This window comes from Thunnus thynnus, chromosome 10, assembly GCF_963924715.1.
Source record: "Thunnus thynnus chromosome 10, fThuThy2.1, whole genome shotgun sequence".
Classification (NCBI taxonomy): Eukaryota; Metazoa; Chordata; class Actinopteri; order Scombriformes; family Scombridae; genus Thunnus; species Thunnus thynnus.
The window spans coordinates 17,921,392-17,945,201 of NC_089526.1; the positions used below are offsets into that span (position 1 = coordinate 17,921,392).

At 37.0% G+C, this 23,810-nt stretch overlaps 2 protein-coding genes across 6 annotated transcripts in view; one reads left to right on the forward strand and one right to left on the reverse strand.

Moving 5' to 3' along the window:
* Positions 1-9,365, forward strand: part of zgc:158766 (uncharacterized protein LOC100009641 homolog) — a 29,606-nt gene extending 20,241 nt beyond the window's left edge. For 2 of the 3 annotated variants that reach the window (XM_067601689.1, XM_067601687.1), the window contains exons 13-24: positions 37-201; positions 414-1,300; positions 2,008-2,257; positions 2,592-2,681; positions 3,298-3,522; positions 3,762-3,932; positions 4,041-4,218; positions 4,366-4,482; positions 4,834-5,112; positions 5,761-5,987; positions 7,377-7,447; positions 8,991-9,365. In XM_067601689.1, the coding sequence (XP_067457790.1) occupies positions 37-201; positions 414-1,300; positions 2,008-2,257; positions 2,592-2,681; positions 3,298-3,522; positions 3,762-3,932; positions 4,041-4,218; positions 4,366-4,482; positions 4,834-5,112; positions 5,761-5,987; positions 7,377-7,421 (2,634 nt within the window). In that variant the 3' untranslated portion in view covers positions 7,422-7,447; positions 8,991-9,365. The remainder of the gene's footprint in view (positions 1-36; positions 202-413; positions 1,301-2,007; positions 2,258-2,591; positions 2,682-3,297; positions 3,523-3,761; positions 3,933-4,040; positions 4,219-4,365; positions 4,483-4,833; positions 5,113-5,760; positions 5,988-7,376; positions 7,448-8,990) is intronic. The other variant, XM_067601688.1, reaches the window with a different exon arrangement.
* On the reverse strand, positions 9,059-23,738 carry si:ch211-269k10.4 (uncharacterized protein LOC100150242 homolog). 3 transcript variants are annotated; one of them, XM_067601695.1, is made up of 6 exons: positions 23,594-23,738; positions 21,713-21,882; positions 20,161-20,280; positions 10,360-10,416; positions 10,133-10,240; positions 9,059-10,010 (listed from the first exon to the last, which is right to left on the reverse strand). In XM_067601695.1, the coding sequence occupies exons 2-6, from the start codon at positions 21,866-21,868 to the stop codon at positions 9,912-9,914; spliced, it is 540 nt and encodes a 179-aa protein (XP_067457796.1). In that variant the 5' UTR covers positions 21,869-21,882; positions 23,594-23,738; the 3' UTR covers positions 9,059-9,911. The 3 variants fall into 3 exon arrangements, with proteins under 3 accessions (XP_067457796.1, XP_067457795.1, XP_067457794.1); XM_067601694.1 differs by lacking the exon at positions 10,360-10,416 and adding an exon at positions 19,948-20,004; XM_067601693.1 differs by lacking the exons at positions 9,059-10,010; positions 10,133-10,240; positions 10,360-10,416 and adding exons at positions 18,963-19,598; positions 19,721-19,828; positions 19,948-20,004 and having other exon boundaries at positions 23,594-23,729.
* Positions 23,739-23,810: the final 72 nt, after the last annotated feature.

Genomic DNA, 23,810 nt, shown 5'->3' on the forward strand with positions numbered 1-23,810 from the left:
GCGCTAAATTGATCAGTCTTGCCCTTGTTTTGACAGCACCAGCAAAGGCATGGCCTGCAGCTAGTGAAAGAGTCTCCGGAGTCTCTTCCAGGATCTGTTTTCATTGACTTTAAGCAGCATCTGGGCTCCACTTTGAGCAGAGTGGAGCGGAGGAAGACCCAGCTAGACATCCTAACCAACCTGTATGAGTTCTATGACTCTGTAAGTATTGAAGTCTGTATTCTGTCAAAAGTGATGTTACGTTTTACTTGAGCATTTTAGGATTAAGCATATACTTTAATCCAGATTGCTTTACAATGAGTTTCAAAGAAGACAAATTCAAAACCTTTATGAATGTTGGAAAATGTAGGAGGAATATACTAAAAGATGGATTCTGATGCTAAAGTACCTCAACACTCTTTCAACATCTATAGGCAAATCAGTGGATGGAGCACTGCCAGGACTACTTCTGTCAGCTGAGCCTGGACAGTTCAGGTGTTGGACTTTCACCTGCCGTAGTGCAGATCCTGCAGGATTACTGCTCCGAGGCATCCAAGTTCTCCATGGACAACTTCAGCACACTGAATGACATGGTGCTCTCCCTGGAGAGTCCTCAGCAGCTGCAGCAGTGGAACACTGTGTGGCATAAATGTCAGCAGACGAAGCAGCAGCTGGAAGAGACTTTGGCCACAGCCATGGCAGCAACCTCGAACTCCACAGATGTTGATACGGCGGCTTGTTTAAAAACTGTGGAAAGCCAGATTGCTACACCAGAACAGGCTGAAGCTAACGGGTGTGTGCTCTTACCTGAAGTGCCCGCTTTCTCCAGCAGGGTAGTTACACCACTGACTTTTGAGGACGCTAAGCCTCATTCTGCTGGACCTTTCTCCAAGAGCCCCTCCAGTTCAATCTCTTCCTCCTCACACTTTACTTTTCCCCCTGATAGCAAACTGAGGCAGAGTCCATCCATGTTTGACGACACGGACAGCGACTGCACCATAGACTCGACCGTCTCCTGCCACTCTGAGCCCACCTACTCCGGGGCGGCCCGCCTCCGTAAACAGCCGATGAAGAAGATCATGAAGAAGACCATGAGCTATGAGTTGACCCAAAGGGACAGTGGCCACTCAGATGCCAGCCACATTCATGGCTATACGGGTGTGTACATCAAGGGTCTGGAGGTGGCCAATAATGTGTCTGCGGAGAAGAAGCTGCAGAGACCTGATGTGATGAGCCCTGCGTTAGGGCGCAGCCGCAGCATGTCAACGCCCTCCAGGATCCATAACAGACATAGTGAAGGAGACGGCAAGAAACGGAGCAGGTGAGGAAGTTAATTGTTGATTCTAAGTATTAATTATAATATTATGGTATGTATAGGGCATCAACAAAATAATACCACAAAAAAACACTCTATACCATGATTTTAATGACCAACTAAGGAGTACGATCCTTCTCTACAGAATCATCTTATGGTGTTTCTGTTATTTTGTCTACCCTGCAGTCTAATATGTCATAGTTATAGTTACATTAGTCATGGACATAATTATACTGTATTAATATAGTGATAATATGGTCTTAATACTAATTAGAGCTACAATTAAAAATATTTCGATCATTGATTAATCTGCTCATTATATATTATATAATATATAATTTATCTATTAAACATTTAAACTATAAAATGTGAAAATTGTGAAAAATGGCCATCACAGTTTCACATAGCCCGAGATGACATCTTCAAATTGATAACTCTGTATAACAAAGCCTTAAACCATGAAATCTTGAATTTCTATTCATAATAAACAAATAAAATACTTATTTATAAAGAGTGTTTGGCATTTTTTTGCTTGATAAATTATTTTAACAATTCATTAATCATAAAATTTGTGTTTTTTTATTTTTTTTGTTAGTTACCTAAAGTCGTCTGGTATCATATTAACCATTATCACCGTATATATGTGTACTGTTTATAATAATGTATTGTAAAATCTCATCATGTATACCTTATCATGTCTTTCTGTTCTCCAGTAAAGTGCAGCACATCATGGATGAGATGATTTCGACAGAGAGGGAATACGTTCGCTCTCTGAGCTACATCATTGAGCACTATTTCCCCGAGATGGAGCGCCTAGACTTGCCGCAGGATCTGCGGGGGAAGCGCAGCATCATTTTCGGGAATGTGGAGAAACTGTGGGACTTCCACAGCCAGTACTTCCTGAAAGACCTGGAGTCGTGCGCCCACTCCCCTTTATCCATCAGTAGCTGTTTTCTCAGACACGTGAGTTCAGACACACACAGTCAGCATGACCTGAGGCTGCACGCTGACAACTTAAAAACAGTCTCCCGTCTATAGTGACTGTAATGATGTGTTGACCTCACTTTTCTCAGAACAACTTTGTGCAATATTTCCAGTGCAGTGTCATGGTTTCACTATCTCACTGTTTCATTACAGTTTGCATGCCTACTTAATGTCAGTGTCAAAATGAATATAATGGATCGCAGAATCCATACAAATACATTTACAGTCTCTTGTAAGCTGAATCATTCACAGTGTTTTGTAGCGCACGCTTTTTACTGTAGTCGGTGTTGTAACTTGCTAATCTTGTGTGCAGGAGGATCAGTTTGGAATGTATGCTCTGTACAGCAAGAATAAGCCCCAGTCCGACGCTCTGCTCAGCAGCCATGGGAACGAATTCTTTAAGGTGCGTCTGGAAACTCTGGCTCTGGTTACATTCATCACAGAGTGACAGGTCCCAGGGTCAACACTGAACCACCTTACTGCGTCCAAAAAACAAGGAAGGGTGCAACTTTGATTGCTAAAACAAATGGTTCACAAACAATACATACACACTGGAGCCAGAACAACACATCAACTTGGTCGATATTATCACGAAAATGTGATATTATAAGGCTTGTATGACAAAATAAAGTATTACAGTACAGAAACACCAGAAATGTTTTTGAAATATATAGAAACTGTGTTGCCATTACATAATTTGTCCACCAGAGAGCACTGAGAAGTTAAAAATGTACCACAATTTATGAGATTCTTAAAAAAAACTTTTGTTTATTAAAAAACAAATAATGGCTGATATATCATTTTTCATAAATATCAATATTTTCCTCAAAAACCCTGGTCAGGCTCTAACACACACTTCAAACACTCAACACAGATGCACAGGTTCAACATTAATTAACCAATAACCTCCAAGGCTCAACATTAACCAGCTTATCACTCAGTTGTAAACAATATATAAGTAAACAGAAGTACCTACAGTATGATTGTTCAGTATTAATCCTGTCAGTGTCTGTGTCCAGAATAAGCAGATGGAGCTCGGGGACAAGATGGACCTGGCGTCTTACTTGCTGAAGCCGATCCAGAGGATGAGTAAATATGCCCTGCTGCTGAAAGACTTGATCAAGGAGTGCAGCCATTCCCAGGAGCAGGAGCTGAGTGACCTGCGGACCGCTGAGGAAATGGTCAAATTTCAGCTTCGCCATGGCAACGACCTGCTGGCTATGGATGCCATTCGGGGCTGTGATGTAAGTACACAGGCACAGAGCCATGTGCTCCCATGATTATTATTTTGATGTCAGTGACAAGGACAAATACCACATATGGTTATTATAAGACAACGTGACAAGACAGAAGTCATTAAAACCATTAACTATTTTTGAACTGGAGGTCATTTTGTCATGTATGCAGAAGAGTGAGGTCAGTGTCCCACCAGGATTTGTATTGTTCTCTGTGACGCACGTGAACGCCCGTGTTTCCTCTCCAGGTGAACCTAAAAGAGCAGAGTCAACTCCGCTGCCAGGATGAGTTCATAGTCTGGTGTGGACGGAGGAAATACCTCCGCCACGTCTTCTTGTTTGAAGACCTCATCCTCTTCAGCAAGACCAAAAAGATCGAAGGAGGATATGACATTTACATCTATAAACAATCCTTCAAAGTAAGAATCTGTTGTTTGAGGATTGGCAGAATTTTTGCGGGCAGTTTATAGACTGCTTGTATAAATACAATAAATGTTATGGTTTGGTTTTTGTTCTTTTCTATTTAGACAGCAGAGATAGGTATGACTGAAAACGTCGGAGACAGCGGGCTGCGCTTTGAGATCTGGTTCCGTCGGAGGAAGTCGCAGGACACATTTATACTCCAAGCCAGCTCCGTGGAGGTCAAGGCTGTGTGGACCGCCATCATAGGCAAGATCCTGTGGAGGCAGGCGCTCAGAAACAGAGGTGTGTTTCTTTGTCAGATTTTATAGTTTTACACAAATGATTCCTTTTACCATTTAATATGAATATTGATCTGAATTTCAAAGTGATGTTCATATCCTTTGTTGTCCTTTATTTATCATAAAAGATGTCCATATTTTTGGATTGCAGAGTTGCGTATGCAGGAGATGGTTTCCATGGGGATTGGAAGTAAACCTTTCATGGACATTAAGCCCAGTGACGCAGCCATCAGTGACAGAGCCATTGACTATATAATGAAGGGGTCAGGTGAGCTGCTCTTGTGCGCTTTTATTTCAGCCTGAAAATGTGTTTATTCTTGTATATTTATTTATTTATTTACCTCATATTCTTTGCTGAATCAACAAAAACTTGCTTACAGATGTTCTGTTGCAAAAAGTATTTTAAGGGTTTGTTAAGTAAATACCCCACATGTAATCTAAGTGTCATTACAACTGCAGTAAACTATTTTGCATAAATTCTCTTTCATGGTTTCATGGTACCTAAGATGCTGCAAAACAAAAAGATTTATGTCTTGCCATTAACAACCACAGGACTTTTCATACAACCCAGTTAGTTTCCTTTTCATCCCTCTCATACTCTTTTTGTCTCTACTAACAGAGTCTAGGACGAGAGCATCCATCGCAGTGTCCTCATTTGAGCACGCCACCTCATTCAAGAGACCCCACTCCACCATCTCCAACAGCAGCACCTCCTCCTCCAGCAGCCAGTCATCCTCCTCTCTGCTGGGATCACTCAATCTCCACCTGTACTCCTCACCCTCTCACCCACTCACACATCCGTACCCAATGGCCAGTGTTCCCTCCTTTGGCCAGTGGCCCTACGACTGCATAGAAGAAGATGAGCTGGAGCAGGACACTGGCAGCCAGCCCTCTATGTGTAAGCCTCTATTTTTCTTACTGTAGTAAAAAAGTTACAAAAAAAGTCAGGGAATGTACATGTGTTTATCCTGAATTTTATGATGCATCTGATACAGGAAAATTCTATGAAAATAAGATTTTATAATTACCTTTTTTAGTGTAAGCACACTGTAGTTTAACTGTTTATTGTCACTTCTTTACTTTTTCTTACTGAATGTATTTTCTCAAGAGTCAGTGTTATACAAGACCCTAATTTGATTTAAACTGCTCTAATCAGTGTCCTCATGTAACAGGAAAAAACAATAATCTAACGCGATCTGCTCCTTTTAAGAAATCTTCATATTTTTCTGTGAAAATCTGTTAAAACAATGAGTCACACAGTCCTTGTCTGTATCATTTCTATGAGAATTGATTGCTTTGCATTGAATCTGCCACAGTGTTGTTTTTGCTTGTTGTTGCCACTAGGAGTCGCCAAAGTCTGAAATTTTCTATTTTCATACATAAAGCCCTTGACAGACTTGGCAACCGCCCAAGCACTGAGTAAACTTCTTTGAACACTTGCCTTAATAGGGAATAAATGGATTTCTATGTTGCATGTGGTGTTAACTGATGTCTCACAGTATCCAGCATTAAAGAACTGTACTTTTGTCTATATATTCTGTGACAGTAACTGAGAGCTCAGAGACATCCTCCCAGTGCACCTCCAGTGACAGTGTAACAGGGCTAAGTACCCTCACCATACCAGGGCACCCCGCCATTGTCATGGACTCCTACAACAACAATGAGCCCTCCTCCTTCCTGTGCTCCTCCACACCTCCCTCCTCCATGGCATCTCCTTCGATATTCCAGAAAGATGAAGACCTCGAACCCCAAGGCACCAAGTTCATCACAGCAGTGAGTGTTTGATCCTTATCTTCCTCTTATACTTTAAATGATATGATGTTGTTTCATGAGAGAGTATTTTAAGAATTATCAGAGGAAGTTTAGCTGCAGTGACACACATTTATATTTTGTGGCTTTATACCACACAGAAGCAAGAACATTTGACCTTAGAACATGCTGTGTTCAAAGGTTAACCATGTGTTTCTCTTTCTAACCCAGATGTTATTAAGAGTCATGGGTAATTAACCACATGATGCACTACAACTGTTTTTTCTTTTAACACTATTAATATCTGTTGTCCTTTTACCCTCTTTTTATTATTTCTCTGATTTTTTTGGTGTAATTGTTGAACTGAATAACATCACCTCTTCATTGCTCTTGTAAACATTTTTATAGTTAGGTTTTTATGAAAAGGTTGAAATTTACCCAATAATGCACTGAATGTTTTCCTATTGATTTTACATGTCTCTTTAAGCCTGATTTACTTCTAGTAGTGTGGTAAATTAACCCCAGAGTGTACCATATACTCACTGGTAATATATGGCAGTAATGTAATAATACATACATTTTTCATATGTTTATTCATTTTGCTTGTTTATTCTGTTTGGATAATTTTGTTCTTGAGGATAATAGAAAGATAATTATACTCCTTTAAGTTCTGAAGAGAAGATAAGTGGTTGTCAAAACATCAACTTAGAGAGTAACATCGGTGCCGCATATCATCATATCGCTCATAAGTGCTCCTGCTTTTTTAATGTGGTTTTTGCATTTGCAGTCATACACAAACAAAGACAATAGAGGTTAAAGGACAGTGATTAGAAAAATTTTAACACTTTCAAAAACATTAGTGATTATATATCTAAAGAAGCCTGACGCCAGGAGCATGTTATGTAATTTTAAAGCATAATTATAACCACAATTTGGCTATGATGATTGATTTTTAAAATTGTGTTTGAGTCTTCACTGTCTGTGTGAAGAAGTTCACTGTGGACAGCAAATGTAATCTGTCATAGAAAGAGATTTAAGATTTGTATTTCTAATCTGTTGATTAAGCCAAAGACTAGTCAAAGCTGTCATAGTCACTGTTCATTGAACATGAACCCATGCTTCAGGAAGACAAGACAGTCATCTGCAAAAGTCTTTAGACACCTAATTTTTCTTTTCATTCACACATTGATTTAAATGTGGCGCTTTCATTCTCAACAGCATACAGAAAACTACACAAGCTGATTAGACTGACTGGCAAATTGTGACCAGCGTAGAAGAACTAATTATTGATACCATCTGGTATGTTATAAGTTGGATTAAGCCTGCGGACTCTGAGGCCTCGAAGGCAAGTGGAAGAGAACAGTTGCAACTTCAGTTTCACTCACTACCTTTCTGCTGTTCTGTTTTTGCCAGAGCAAGACCTCTCATATAGCAGTAGGCCTCTCTACAGTGGTCTGACTCAAAGCTGAGGGGTTTTTAGCTCAGTAAGTAATCGGTGTCACCAGAGTGGACATCTTTGTTGTTCCCTTCACAGCCTCATTAACAACTGTGAGGAACTACCCGTGGCCTGAATACTAATCTGTGTGGACATGTGATTTGGTGCCTGTGTTGTGTTCTGCATGGCAGTGTGTCCTGATGGGTGTAGAGGTTTTCTCCTCCTGATGGGTGGCTTGTTTTGTAAACTTCTGACTGTTCTCCTTTGTGTTTCCCTCTTGGTTCTCTTCTTGTCTCATTTTCCTCTGTGCATCCGTTTGACATAAGGGTGAAATTTCTGAAAACACCACACAAGCTCTATGTGTTAACACATGCATGCTGTTACAGCTTTTGTTTTTGGTGTTTTGGAATGCATTTAGGGTTAAAACAATTTTCTGTAGATGCCTGTGTTCTTTGTTTGTTCATATTCACCCAATAGGGAACAATTATCTGTATTTCAGAAAGATAACACTGCATAACAAAATTATACTAAAATATTAAATGCACAAACTAATAAAGTGCATACAGCAGTATTAAATTGGATGACCTGGAGAACTTAAGTGTTGTACTTTATTGTAAAAGCCTAAACAGCAATAAAAAACTTAAGATTGCTCTGTTTTTGTATTTCCCACCTGTAGATACATAAACCAATAATTAACCGGTAGGACCAACAGGAGGAAAAAAATACAAAATATTGTTGAATACAAAAAAATTTGTCAGTTGAAGTACTATTCAAAGAGAGTAAAGAAATACATAAAAACTTAAACCTCACTGTGTGTTCAAAGACTCCTACAAGAGTAAAGAAATATGCATGTGTTTTACTCCTTTTGGCAGATAGATAAAAAGTATTTCCTCTTTTTTTGCATTTTTAACTACTAAAAACAGTTTCTCAGTAAAACAGCTTCCCCCAAACCTCAACTGCTGCCTGCTTGTGTTACTTTAAGTAAAAACGACATTCTTTATTTATTCTTCAAGCTCCAGTCAGTGATAAAAGTAAAGTTCAGTGTCTTGTCATTTGTAAATACCACAGTGATACAGTTATTTAGTATAAAGTTATAGAAGTCTTACGGACTTAAACTTTTAAATATATTTCAAGGATTCTGTACGTGCACCTGCTTTGACAAAAGTAGCACATCGGTAAAATACATTACGTGCTCCACTGCCAGAGTAGAGCATCTAGAATAACCCCACCCGAAAATAGAGTCAATCTGATACTTTCTATGTCCTCCATACAACATTTTAGCTCAGAAAGACAGCTGGAGCCACATTTTATTCACTTTGTTGATGTTGTATTCAACATTGGTGCCTGGTCATTACTGAAATGTAACCCTAACCATGGAATTTACTGATGTGACAGAACCTTTAATCATTAAAATTTTCAGTTGTTTAATGCCGTTTTACATCCTAAAAAGGTGTTTAATTGGCCCCTTTAATTTAATGACATTCTTAATATTGAATGCTGTCTCAAGTAACATATTTTGAGTGCATAATGTGTAGAAAAGTTTTATTTTTTCTAAAACCCTTTGTTTTCCTTTTTTCTTTCTTTCATCATAGCTGTGAAGTCCTCAACCTGAATGCTACTTGATGCCACAGCAGTAAAGAGATGAGAACGAGAGTCCAGCTTCCGAGCACTAAGATTTTAATGGATGAAGCTCAAGCATGACATGACATTTCATTATGATCCTGTAAATTGGAAATTGACATATAATACACACTGTCACGATGGTACGCCTCTGGTCTGTAAAGTTTGTTTTAATGAATAGGTATGAATCAGTGTTTATATTGTAGATGAGTTTTTTTTATTATGTATTTTACAAAACAAAAACAATAGCAGGCACATCGATCCAGACAATGTTGTGCTGTCACATTTCTTTTGTCTCCAGTCTGTGTTATGACACATTTGTACAGATGATTAAAATGTTTCAAAGATGTTGTTGCATTCTTTTATTCGCCACAGTTTACTTGAAATAAAGTATTTCCACCAGTGGCCAGCGTTCTGTATGTGAAACCGGCTGAAGATTTGAATGCAGCTGAAAAAAAAAAAATTTTTTTTCACAAAAATTTCCACTGATAAAAAAGCACTCATGTGAAGCCACTCTCACAAACCTTTGCAAATAGAGAGACTGAGCAGCACTGACACCCGCTACTATCATTACACAAAGAGATGTAGAGGGTAAAGAGGATAAAGAATGTTTTTTTTTCTTCACATTAGAGAAGCTGACATGTTTACCACAAGTCTCACATGTTCTCATTGTCAGTCAAACAACAGACCACAGCCCAGGCTTTTCAGCAGGCGTTATAACTGCAATATAGACTGACAACGAACAGAAAGTCACACTTGATGTACAAAAAAACTTGTGCTAATACAGTATCTTAACTTATATACAGCCCTTTGTTCACTCTAAATGCAAACACTTTATTTAAAGAATAAATTCTCAAACCGCTGTGCAAATGAAACAAGTCATTTTTAACCGATCATGGTGATTCGGCATGTTTCTCTTTAGAGAACCAGAAGCAGAGGATTGCAGAGAGTACGACTTCCAGTAACAACACACAAAGTTCCATCACCTCCATCTGGTAGAAACACAAAAATAACCAAGAATACATTATATTAGCGAATTTATGTAAATACAGTTTTCTAAATAATCACCCAAAAGTAGTAGTGTATCATGTTTATATGCTTGACATGGTCTTACCTTCAAATGATGTTCATTGTCTGGATTCCAATCAGCCAGGTCAACAGTGATCATATAAGCTGCAATTGCAGCTACAATAATGCAGCCATAGTTAATGTTGAGGGACAACTGGAACAAGAGTCACACATTAATTTTGAAATAATGAATCTAATTAATTGATTACACTAAAAATCATCTTCACTAGCTGTAATGTATTATTCGTCAGGTGTCTATCGAGTTTTACTTACACGTAGTAATCCTGGATATTTGAACAACAGGTTGGACACAACTCCAGCGATGATGAACTGAGGAGGAAGAGAACACAGCTTAGAGTCGGCTGTACACACTGACTAAAAGTATCAGCACATTGTCACACTTTGTTAAGAGTTCTTTTATAGTTTCATCTGCTTTACTTGGTGCATGATTTTTGCAATTTAGTTCTTGTTTGAGCAAAGACTTACAAAGTATTCCGGTGAGGTGGGAAACTCTGACTAGAGTGAAAAGAGACTGTTGATCTCCTGCAAAAGAAATTCCCACTCCAACACTGAAAACACCGCTCATCATCTGCAGGGACTGACAGGGGCACAGAGACTAATAAATGATACACTCACATGTCAGTAAAATTTGATGATTCTATTATTTACATAAGACTGTACAGTTCGCCATGTAAACTTAATATATGCAGTAAACATAAGATTCACCTATAACCTCAGCTGCAGAGTATACAAAAAGGGTGCACGTACTGACATGTATTAATGCATAAATTACTTCATGCGGTATAAATGCAGGAGAGTTCAAAATGTACATGAAGAAGTATCTTCATCTTGTACATACCTAAATGCAACAACAATAGTTCATTATGAGTATTATTTTCATGCATGAATTCATGACAATGTGCATGTTGGTATCGGAAGGGCAAAACCACATAAACACATTAAGATAAAATCAGTAACACAAAGAAATAAAATAAACTTAAACTATCAGTATAAAATGTGAATACATGATGTATAAAACACTAAATGAACAAATGTATATTGTGCACATGTTGTACATGTGAAACTTCAGCTTTTATGACTTTTTAAGAAGTAGAATCATGTTACCACAAAAACCCCTTGACCAAGCATTTTCTGTTGTTACTGCCCATACTATCAGCACGGTTATTTTGAATACCCTTCTTTACTTCACCTCTAGTCTCTCTGTGACATCTTGCATGCACTGTATTGTAAATATATTTTTTAGACATTCAATCACAAAGTCATACAAAAGAATGAGTAAAATATTGTGTATCAGTAATGCCTTGATTTAAGTCTTTGCAAGGTTGCACAGCTAAGGCAGATATTTTCTTGACCATTGTCGAAAAGCAAGAGGTAATTCTAAAATTATCTGGAACCAGTAAAAAAAACTAACAGGACATCACAATAAAGAAAGGAAACTGCTTGAAGTTAAAGTAAATTGAAAGCTTACACAATCCAGGGGAAGTAGTGGAAGTTCTTAACCACTACTTTATTGATTCTGTAGCTACCCTTGCACAATGTTTTTCATCTGAGTACACAAATGCTTGTCCAGTTAATACAATGGAACCAGCTTTCAGCATAAGGAATGTCACTGAATCAGAGGTTACCAGAATGATTAGATCTCTTAAGCTAACTAATCCTATTGTAAGGTTTAAAAGTGAAGTTAATTTATACATTCAAGTTAATTCACAAAATATATATTTACAATGTTTACACAGTTAATTATTTATATATCTGTGCTGTATTATTTACACATTTACAGGTTCAAATATTTACATCAGCATCCTGTGAAGGTTGAAACAGTATTGAATCTGCTTCTGTGGTTTTACCTCATTACAGTTGGATCTGCCTCAGTCTAGCCTATGATTGGTTGGTTTAGTCACATGTGCCTTAGAGATGAGGAAGTGTTGTTGTTATGACTCTGATGCCGGGAGCTAGAGTAAAAGTGCTGCTTAAGAAGTCACCTGTCTCCATCCTGCTATTTTCTCTTATGAAGAGTGTCAGATTACCACCTATCGAATCCTCATGTTACACTATTACCAAAATTATTAACCTCTTAATTTCTCAGGGAATGTTTCCAAGTGTGTGGAAGTCCACTGTTGTTGTTCCAATATTCAAAAGTGGAGATCCCCTTTCTACCTGCAATTACAGGCCTATCAGCATCCTACCTACAGTATCAAAGATTGCAGAGAAAGTACTACCTGAACAAACCATTTGCCATCTGAACACTAGCCCTTTCGCCCTGCACCTAATGCAATTTGGCTTCAGAGCCAATTATTCAACTGAGACAACCAACTTTTTTTTCACAGAAAAATCAAATCTCTAGTGGATAAAGGTGGCATTATCAGATCTGTGTTTCTTGACCTCAAGAAGGCATTTGATACTATTAATCATAGAATTCACATGTCTAAGTTATCTAGTTTCATTTATTCTTCAGATACACTTAAATGGAAAGAATCATATTTGTTAAATTGATCTCAGTATGTCCGAGTACAGAATCATCAATCAGCTGCCCTTTGTCTGTCCACAGGTGTCCCACAAGGATAAATCCTAGGCCCACTGCTATTTACATTATATATCAATGACTTCCCATCTGTATGTCCTGACACCAATATCCAAATGTATGCGGATGACACTGTAATTTATGTATATGGTGGCAGCATGACACAAGTTGCGAATGAACTCACAAACTCCATGGCTCATTTAACAGCATGATTAAAGCAATGCTGTTTGCAACTAAATGTGTCTAAAACAGTATGCATGTTTTTCACCAGAGACAAACAGTTCTAGTGTAAAGCCAGATATCTTTGTGTCAGGGGAGAGGCTGCAGGTCGTATCTGAATACAATTACCTTGGAGTTCTGATTGATTCCAAACTTTCTTTCAAGGCTCAGGTGAAAAAGGTCTGTAACCGGGTCAAATTCAATCTTTCAAATTTCAGGTTCATTCGCAATTACATGTCAACCGAAGCAGCTAAGATTTACATGCATTCCATGGTCATTTCCCATATAATTTACTGTTTAACAACCTGGTCACAGGCTAGCAACACTACTCTAAAACCAATGGAGTCTTTGTATAATTGAACACTTAAAATCCTATGATTTCTGTAGCTTGGTAATTTTGTATCGGTGGCAGCGTTCTCTCACCTGGACTGAGTGGCTCATTGTAATCTCCTTGGATATCCATGTCAACATCGGCACAAGCCATGGTGCTTCTCTGATCTGGAAGGATGATGGTGTTCCTCACGACTTATAATCACAACTCATCAAGTTTTACTGCAAATAATTTCTCCTTTAGCCTTGCACACTGCAGTAGCCTTAAAGGATCGGTTCACAATTTTTGAAGTCTGTCTTAAATCAGTAGCCAGGTGCCAATATACAATGAAACAGGTTTTGCTCGCTGTAATCATTCCTCCTGTTCATAGTGACCATTAGAAGATCCCCTCCAAATGCGCTTACTATGTAAGTGGCGGGGGACAAAATCCACAGTCCTTGTTTTGAGTGAAAATGTATTTAAAAGTTTATCTAAAGATTATACGAGGCTTCAACCATCTGAGTTAGTCAAATAAAGTGAATATCTTCCACAGTTACAGTCTTCTTATTAAAAAATTCCCTCTTTATGTGTCGATGGACAGTGTTTTGCTGTTCAGCGGCAGTGGAAGGACTGTAACAAAAGAAGGAATTTGCTACTAAAAATAGTAACTTTGAAAGATATTGAATTGACTAATTGAACTAATTTGGACGGCTGAAGCCACATAGTTTGCACAGAAGTAGGGCTGTGAATTTTGTCCCCAATCATTTACATTAAAAGTGCATTATGAAGGGATCCTTTAATGGTCAGTGTGAACAGGAGGAATGATTACGGCAAGAAAAACATGTGTATGTGTTCATTTGGACACCTGACTATTGTTTTAGGACAGACTTTAAAAATTTTGGGCCTATTTAAAATGATTTATTTACCATTTAAAATGTTTAACTTCATGATAATGTTTGAGGCTGTAGTTGTAGTGTCATTGTATGGGGTTGAATTTTATTGCGAGGTGTAATATTTTTCTACCCCATATATGTAATTAAGGTGCACAAGATATTAGAAATACATTTCAATATAATATAAAGCAAGGTCACTGTTGGCCTGAAAGATTTTTCACTGTGTTGTCAAATGAGAGATTTAAATATTTGTAGGTGTTCACAGATCAAAACATTTACAGTTCAGTATAAGATCATATTTCCTGAATCCACTGATGCAATTGTGCATCAGTGGAGTCAGAAATTATGATCTTATACTGTGAAGCCAGTTTCATGATGGCTAAATATACGAAACAAGTTTAGTCTTCATCGGACAAACTGGATCATCATTAATGATATTTAAACTTCACATTTTAATCTACAAATCAAATGAGTACACTATAATTCTACATGAGTTTTTCAAACACAAAAAGTTGCCTTGAATCTTGGTAACTTATAAATATTTTAGTGATTCTTAGATGACACATTTAACATACATGCAGAGAAACACACAGACACTGTATGCAAACTTTGAGATGCTTGCAAATGTATAGTCCCTATTGCAAATATGCAAATATAACATTTATTAAAGGTCTTAGATTGGGATTCTTACCATGTTCAACTTGATCCAATTCTATTTCTTACTCTGCATCTGTCTCAAACAAGTGCCTCGCTCTTTAGGCATGATTTTCGCTTCCCTGCGAACACTTTGAAAGATGACGTCACTTTATGCCTTGACTTCCTCAACCTGCCCAGGGTATCTACAATATCATTATGTTCAACCCTCTGTGCCTTATTGTCAGAGGTTGTGGGTTTTATTATTTATGATTTAACCAAAAAACACTTTTATTAACATTTATGAGCATTAAGAAGACTAAGTATTTGGTCTTATGTGTCCTTACAAGAGAAAGAGTTAGAGACATAGCAGAGAATTGGTGTGCCAGGTTATTTCCTTTTATTTGACCATTCACCACAGTTTGTCTGAACTTGGTTTGTGCTGTAAGAAAAGAAATTAGAGAACTTTAATGTTTCTTGCCCAGGAGAATGAAGAACACATTTGCATGTGATGATTCAATGATCATCACCATACCACTTGGGAGTCTTAGGGACGCTCAAGATGGTCAACTGATGCCGGAGAAATTTCACTGTGTGTTCAAAGACTCCTACAAGGTTTTTGTTATAAGGGGAAAACCTAAGCCTTTTGGGGTAAGTTGAATTGTTCTCATGCAGGTAGAGCTATGACTAAAGGCTGATGCTTATATATTCTGACTTCATTTTGACTGCATTGTAATCCAGTATTCTTCTCTTTTTTTATAAGGCAGCCCAGGCCATCGCTGGTGTGTTTGTTATCACACTCGGTCTGATTTTTACCCAGGCAGATGACCCCATTAAGGTCTACACTTTACCCAGCCTCCTGGTAAATACAGTTTCAAAGCTAAAAACTGAATTCACTCTTGAATTCTGGATGATTCTGTGAAAAACTCTTATGATTAATGAAAAACATAAGTACAAATCAATTGTTTTTATATCTCTATTGGTCTTTAATTTTATTGCATAATATCTTTATTTCACCATGCTATGCTCTTGTACTTCCTTTTGCTTCTGTGAATGAATAAAGCTTATCTTAACTTGCTTCCCTCAATATGTGTGCTAAGTCTTATATTTCTGTGTAAAATCATTTATATGTTTTTATCAATATGTTAGTTTGTGCTCTCTGGTTTCCTGACCTATGCTGCTGGACAATCTCCAAACATGCACGTGGTAAGTAAACTGAAAATTAACATTTTGTTTGCAACTGAAAAGTTCACAAAGTGGCAAAAGTTGAACAGACTCCTTCTTAAGGAAAAAAAGTTAATTATTTAACTACAATAGATGAATTAACCCCTTAATTTGAGAATGATTGCTTGTGCTGACTAGAGTATTATTCTGCGTACAGTAATTTAATGTTTCTAATCAGATTTTCTTTAGGATGTTTCTGACAGGATTTTTTTTTCTAAATTTCTTTAAAACAACTCTTTCATTTCATTTAGATTAAGATTTACATATCCGAACCCATTTTTCTGTATCTTTTATCTTCCTCATGCAAAATATGGTGTTAATGGGTTTGCAAAATAAGTAAAACATAGCGACACAGTCATATTATAGTATAGTATTTAAAGTTTATGTATTATTTGTTGTGAGCAGTAGAAGTACATATTAAAGAGCGATTAAAAGAACTTCCAGACATAAATCAAGTTTTAATTACATTTGCCATTAAATTAGAGTTTGAATTGTGTCTAAATGATTTCTCGTGGTAAACTTGTATCGATAAATGAAGGATTGTAACCAACAAACATATTTTTAGGTTATTTTCAAACAGATGATGTAGGAGAGATGTGTCAAAAAAAAAAAAAAACTGCACATCTGGATTTGCATGTGAATCCTTTTATTTGATCATTTAATCACAGTTTGTGTGAACTTGGTTTGTAATGTAGTAAAAGAAATTAGAGAATGTTTATATATATATATATATATATATATATATATTTATTTATTTATTTATTTTTTTTAATTTGCGTCCTCATGACTTTTCAGTGACATCTGCATCATTACTGTTTCCCTTCCAGACAAAACTGTCATTTTCTCACATTTCACACATTGATTTAAATGTAGGGCTTTCATTCTCAACAGCATACTTATAATGCAGAAAACTACACAAGCTGATTAGACTGACTGGCAATTTGTGACCAGCGTAGAAGAACTAATTAATGATACCATCTGGTATGTTATAAATTGGATTAAGCCTGTGGACACTGAGGCCTCGAAGGCAAGTGGAAGAGAACAGTTGCAACTTCAGTTTCACTCACTACCTTTCTGCTGTTCTGTTTTTACCAGAGCAAGACCTCTCATATAGCAGTAGGCCTCTCTACAGTGGTCTGACTCAAAGCTGAGGGGTTTTTAGCTCAGTAAGTAATCGGTGTCACCAGAGTGGACATCTTTGTCGTTCCCTTCACAGCCTCGTTAATAACTGTGAGGAACTACACGTGGCAACATGTGATTGTGAACTGGTGGCTGTGTTGTGTTCTGCATGGCAGTGTGTCCTGATGGGTGTAGAGGTTTTCTCCTCCTGGGTGGCTTGTTTTGTAAACTTCTGACTGTTCTCCTTTGTGTTTCCCTCTGGGATCTCTTCTTGTCTCATTTTCCTCTGTGCATCCGTTTGACATAAGGGTGAAATTTCTGAAAACACCACACAAGCTCTATGTGTGAACACATGCATGCTGTGTTACAGCTTTTGTTTTTGGTGTTTTGGAATGCATTTAGGGTTAAAACAATTTTCTGTAGATGCCTGTGTTCTTTGTTTGTTCATATTCACCCAATAGGGAACAATTATCTGTATTTCAGAAAGATAACACTGCATAACAAAATTAAACCAAAAGATTAAATGCACAAACTAATAAAGTGCATACAGCAATATTAAATTGGATGACCTGGAGAACTTAAGTGTTGTACTTTATTGTAAAAGCCTAAACGGCAATAAAAAACTTAAAATCGCTCTGTTTTCATATTTCCCACCTACCAATAATTAACCGGTAGGACCAACAGAAGGAAAAAATACAAAATATTGTTGAATACAAAAAAATCTGTCAGTTGAAGTACTATTCAAAGAGTGTAAAGAAATACATAAAAACTTAAACCTCACTGTGTGTTCAAAGACTCCTACAAGAGTTAAGAAATATGCATGTGTTTTACTCCTTTTGGCAGATAGATAAAAAGTATTTCCTCTTTTTTTGCATTTTTAACTACTAAAAACAGTTTCTCATTAAACAGCTTCCCCCAAACCTCAACTGCTGCCTGCTTGTGTTACTTTAAGTAAAAACGACATTCTTTATTTATTCTTCAAGCTCCAGTCAGTGATAAAAGTAAAGTTCAGTGTCTTGTCATTTGTAAATACCACAGTGATACAGTTATTTAGTATAAAGTTATAGAAGTCTTACAGACTTAAACTTTTAAATATATTTCAAGGATTCTGTACGTGCACCTGCTTTGACAAAAGTAGCGTATCGGTAAAATACATTACGTGCTCCACTGCCAGAGTAGAGCATCTAGAATAACCCCACCCGAAAATAGAGTCAATCTGATACTTTCTATGTCCTCCATACAACATTTTAGCTCAGAAAGACAGTTGGAGCCACATTTTACTCACTTTGTTGATGTTGTATTCAACATTGGTGCCTGGTCATTACTGAAATATAACCCTAACCATGGAATTTACTGATGTGACAGAACCTTTAATCATTAAAATTTTCAGTTGTTTAATGCCGTTTTACATCCTAAAAAGGTGTTTAATTGGCCCCTTTAATTTAATGACATTCTTAATATTGAATGCTGTCTCAAGTAAAATATTTTGAGTGCATAATGTGTAGAAAAGTTTTATTTTTTCTAAAACCCTTTATTTCCTTTTTTCTTTCTTTCATCATAGCTGTGAAGTCCTCAACCTGAATGCTACTTGATGCCACAGCAGTAAAGAGATGAGAACGAGAGTCCAGCTTCCGAGCACTAAGATTTTAATGGATGAAGCTCAAGCATGACATGATATTTCATTATGATCCTGTAAATTGGAAATTGACATATAATACACACTGTCACGATGGTACGCCTCTGGTCTGTAAAGTTTGTTTTAATGAATAGGTATGAATCAGTGTTTATATTGTAGATGAGTTTTTTTTATTATGTATTTTACAAAACAAAAACAATAGCAGGCACATCGATCCAGACAATGTTGTGCTGTCACATTTCTTTTGTCTCCAGTCTGTGTTATGACACATTTGTACAGATGATTAAAATGTTTCAAAGATGTTGTTGCATTCTTTTATTCGCCACAGTTTACTTTGAGATGAAATGAAGTATTTCCACCAGTGGCCAGTGTTCTGTATGTGAAACCAGCTGAAGGTGTGAATGCAGCTGAAAAAAAAGTTGCAGATATTTCCACTGATAAAAAAGCACATATGTGAAACCACACACACAAACCTTTGCAAATGGAGAGACTGAGCAGCTCACACCCACCACTACCGTTAAAAAAAGAGATGTAGAGGGTGAAGAGGATAAAGAATGTTTTTTTTCTTCACATTAGAGAAGCTGACATGTTTACCACAAGTCTCATGTTCTCATTGTCAGTCAAACAACAGACCACAGCCCAGGCTTTTCAGCAGGCGTTATAACTGCAATATAGACTGACAACGAACAGAAAGTCACACTTGATGTACAAAAAAACTTGTGCTAATACAGTATCTTAACTTATATACAGCCCATTGTTCACTCTAAATGCAAACACTTTATTTAAAGAATAAATTCTCAAACCGCTGTGCAAATGAAACAAGTCATTTTTAACCGATCATGGTGATTTGGCACGTTTCTCTTTAGAGAACCAGAAGCAGAGGATTGCAGAGAGTACGACTTCCAGTAACAACACACAAAGTTCCATCACCTCCATCTGGTAGAAACACAAAAATCACCAAGAATACATTATATTAATAAATATATGTAAATATAGTTTGCTAAATAATGGCCTTAAAGTAGTAGTGTATCATATTTATATGCTTGACATGGTCTTACCTTCAAATGATGGTGATGTTCTGATTTCCAACGAACCAGGTCAACAGTGATCAGACAAGCTGCAATTGTAGCTACAATAATGCAGCCACAGTTAATGTTGAGGGACAACTGAAACAAGAGTCACACATTAATTTTGAAATAATGAATCTAATTAATTGATTACACTAAAAATCATCTTCACTAGCTGTAATGTATTATTCGTCAGGTGTCTATTGAGTTTTACTTACACGTAGTAATCCTGGATATTTGAACAACAGGTTGGACACAACTCCAGCGACGATGAACTGAGGAGGAAGAGAACACAGCTTAGAGTCGGCTGTACACACTGACTAAAAGTATCAGCACATTGTCACACTTTGTTAAGAGTTCTTTTATAAATTCATCTGCTTTACTCAGTGCATGAGTTTTACAATTTAGTTCTTGTTTGAGCAAAGACTTACAAGTATTCCAGTCAGGTGGGAAACTCTGAATAGAGTGAAAAGAGATTGGTCCATCCCCTGCGTTGCAGCAAAAAGAATTCCCACTCCAACACTGAAAACACCGCTCATCATCTGCAGGGACTGACAGGGGCACAGAGACTAATAAATGATACACTCACATGTCAGTAAAAGTAGTATGATTTGATTATGTACATAAGATTATACAGTCCACTCTGTAAACAAAAAGGGTGCACGCACTGACATGTATTAATGCATGAATTACTTCATGCAGTATAAATACAGGAGAGTTTAAAATGTACATGAAGAAGTATCTTCATCTTGTACATACCTAAATGCAACAACAATAGTTCATTATGAGTATTATTTTCATGCATGAATTCATGACAATGTGTGTGTCCGTACTGGAAGGGCAAAACCACATAAACACATTAAGATAAAATCAGTAACACAAAAAAATAAAATATACTTAAACTATCGGTATAAAATGTGAATACATGATGTAATCAATTTGTGATTATTGTTGGATTCAGAAAATGAGATATATTTTCATCCAAATCATACTAATAAACACTGTCTAAATGAACAAACACCACCCAGTGATTTTACCTTTGTGTATACTGTGCACACGCTGTAACTTGCACACGTTGTAACTGTGAAACTTCAGCTTTTACGACCTTTTAAGAAGTAGAATCATGTTACCACAGAAACCCCTCGACCAAGCATTTCCTGTTGTTACTGCCCATACTATCTGCACGGTTATTTTGAATACCCTTCTTTACTTCATTTCTAGTCTTTCTGTGACATCTTCCATGAACTGTATTGTAAATATATTTTTTAGACATTCAATCACAAAGTCACACAAAGGAATGAGTCAAATATTAGGTATCAGTATGCTTGGACTTAAGTCTTTGCAAGGTAAACCATGTATGATACTGAGTAGCAATGTATGTGAGGGGGAAAGAAAACCTTACTTCCCTTTTCCTTTGACTAACTGTAAGTTACAAACTAATTTGTAAGTTGCATGTTACTCTCACATCTACTACAATCAAATTAATACTCATAAAATATCATATGATATAATGCAAGATCCCTGAAATTAATCCTTACATGATAATATTCAATATTTGTTCTGGGGTGAGAAACCTTTTGAGACAGTAGTTTGTAGTGTTGTATTTTAAAACAGAGCAGTAGCTCAGGTAGAGTATGTTGTCCAGTAATTGCAGGGTCGGTGGTTCGATAGCTCTTCCTCACTACATGCTGAAGTGTCCTTGAGCAACCTCCCCCTGATGAGAAGTGTACACCATCAGGTTGTGTGTGTGTAAGAGGGTAAATGTGAGCTTTTGTAAAGTGTTAAGCATTGCTCTTGTGCTATGTACTGCAAATCCATATACAGATCAGATTTGTAAGACTTTGTGGGACCCTTTTGGAGCTCACTCTGTCCAAATAAATTTGTGAGACTGTCAAAAGCCTTCATAACCACTTTGACACCATATTTCATGGCTGCTGCATGGCATTGCATCACAAGTGTTGATGTTGTATTTGTCGTTCTTACCCCCAACACAGCAGGTTGTTTCTGCAGCAGGTTATGCAGCGGTCCCTGCTTATCTGGTATGATTTCTGTAGCTTGGTAATATTGTATCAGCGACATTGCCTCGCCTGGCTCATCGTAATCTCCTTGGATGTCCATGTCAACATCGGCACAAGCCATGGTGCTTCTCTGATCTGGAAGGATGATGGTGTTCCTCATGACTTATAATCACAACTCATCAAGTTTTACTGCAATCAATTTCTCCTTTAGCCTTGTACGCTGCCGTAGTCTTTAAAGGATCGGTTCACAATTTTTGAAGTCTGTCTTAAAACAGTGACCAGGTGTCAATATACAATGAAACATGTTTTGCTCGCTGTAATCATTCCTCCTGTTCATAGTGACCATTAGAAGATCCCCTCCAAATGCGCTTACTATGTAAGTGGCAGGGGACAAAATCCACAGTCCTTGTTTTGAGTGAAAATGTATTTAAAAGTTTATTTTAGATTATACGAGGCTTCAACCATCTGAGTTAGTCAAATAAAGTGAATATCTTCCACAGGTACAGTATTCTTATTAAAAAATTCCCTCTTTATGTGTCGACGGACAGTGTTTTGCTGTTCAGCGGCAGTGGAAGGATTGTAACAAAATTAAGGAATTTGGCACTAAAAAAAGGAACTTATTGGAAGGAAAGATATTGAATTGACTAATTGGACTAATTTGGACGGCTGAAGCTTCATATTAGTTTGCAAGGAAGTAGGGCTGTGAATTTTGTCCCCAATCATTTACATTAAAAGTGTATTATGAAGGGATCCTTCAATGGTCAGTGTGAAGAGGAGGAATGATTACGGCAAGAAAAACATGTGTCAGTGTTCATTTGGACACCTGACTATTGTTTTAGGACAGACTTGAAAAATTTTGGGCCTATTTAAAATTATTTATTTACCATTTAAAATGTTTAACTTCATGATAATGTTTGAGGCTGCAGTTGTAGTGTCATTGTATTGGGTTGAATTTTACTGCGAGGTGTAATATTTTTCTACCCCATATATGTAATTAAGGTGCACAAGATATTAGAAATACATTTTGATATAATGCGATCCAATACATCATCACCACAAAGTAACACTTCAAAAGGGATCATAGAACTGAGTAAATGCCTAAACAATTAAAGGAGCAATGTCAATAATAACTAACCATTTTAAGTGAGGTAGCATTGCAGGGCTATTGTATTACTTTGCAGTAACCAGTAACACACTGTACAAGTCTTTCTATGTTTTTGTCCATATATGGTTGACAACCCTGTATGATATGGTTTTATTCTAGTCGTTCCTGAGCACAGTCTGTTTCTGCAGCTGGAAAAATTGGAAAGAAATAATACAGTAAATAAAAAAATAGTGAAGATTAAATTGAAGTTAAAGCAAGGTCGCTATTGGCCTGAAAGACTTTTCACTGTGTTGTCAAATGAGAGATTTAAATATTTGTAGGTGTTCACAGATCAAAACATTTACAGTTGCAATTGTGCATCAGTGGATTCAGGAATTATGATCTTATACTGTGAAGCCAGTTTCATGATGGCTAAATATACGAAACAAGTTTAGTCTTCATCAGACAAACTGGATCATCATTAATGATATTTAAACTTCACATTTTAATCTACAAATCAAATGAGTACACTATAATTCTACATGAGTTTCACAGTCCCTTAACAGCTTGCAAGAGAACCACAAACACAAAAAAGTTGCCTTGACTCTTAGTTACTTATAAGACTTCTATGACACATTTAACATACATGCAAACACATACAGTTCTTTATAAAAACACATGAACACTATTCAAACTTTGAGATGCTTGCAAATTCATGGTTTGTATTGCAAATATGCAAAGGTCTTAGATTGAGGTTCTTACCACGTTCGGCTTGATCCAATTCTATTTCTTACTCTGTATCTGTCTCGACCAAGTGCCTCGCTCTTTAGACATCATTTTCACTTCCCTGATAATACTTTGAAAGATGAGGTCACCTCACGCCTTAACTTCCTCAACCTGCCCAGGGTGTCTACAATATCATCATGTTCAACCCTCTGTGCCTCATTGTCAGAGGTTGCATGTTTTAGTATTTAGAATT

Excerpts from the sequence above, each read along its gene's own strand:
- si:ch211-269k10.4 (XM_067601695.1), bottom strand. The coding sequence starts at position 21,868 with ATGGCTTGTGCCGATGTTGACATGGACATCCAAGGAGATTACGATGAG. Across the intron at positions 10,417-20,160 it reads CCCACCTGACTGGAATACTT|TTCATCATCGCTGGAGTTGT; the intron begins GTAAGTCTTTGC and ends CTTCCTCCTCAG. Across the intron at positions 10,241-10,359 it reads AATATCCAGGATTACTACGT|TTGTCCCTCAACATTAACTA; the intron begins GTAAGTAAAACT and ends CTCTTGTTCCAG.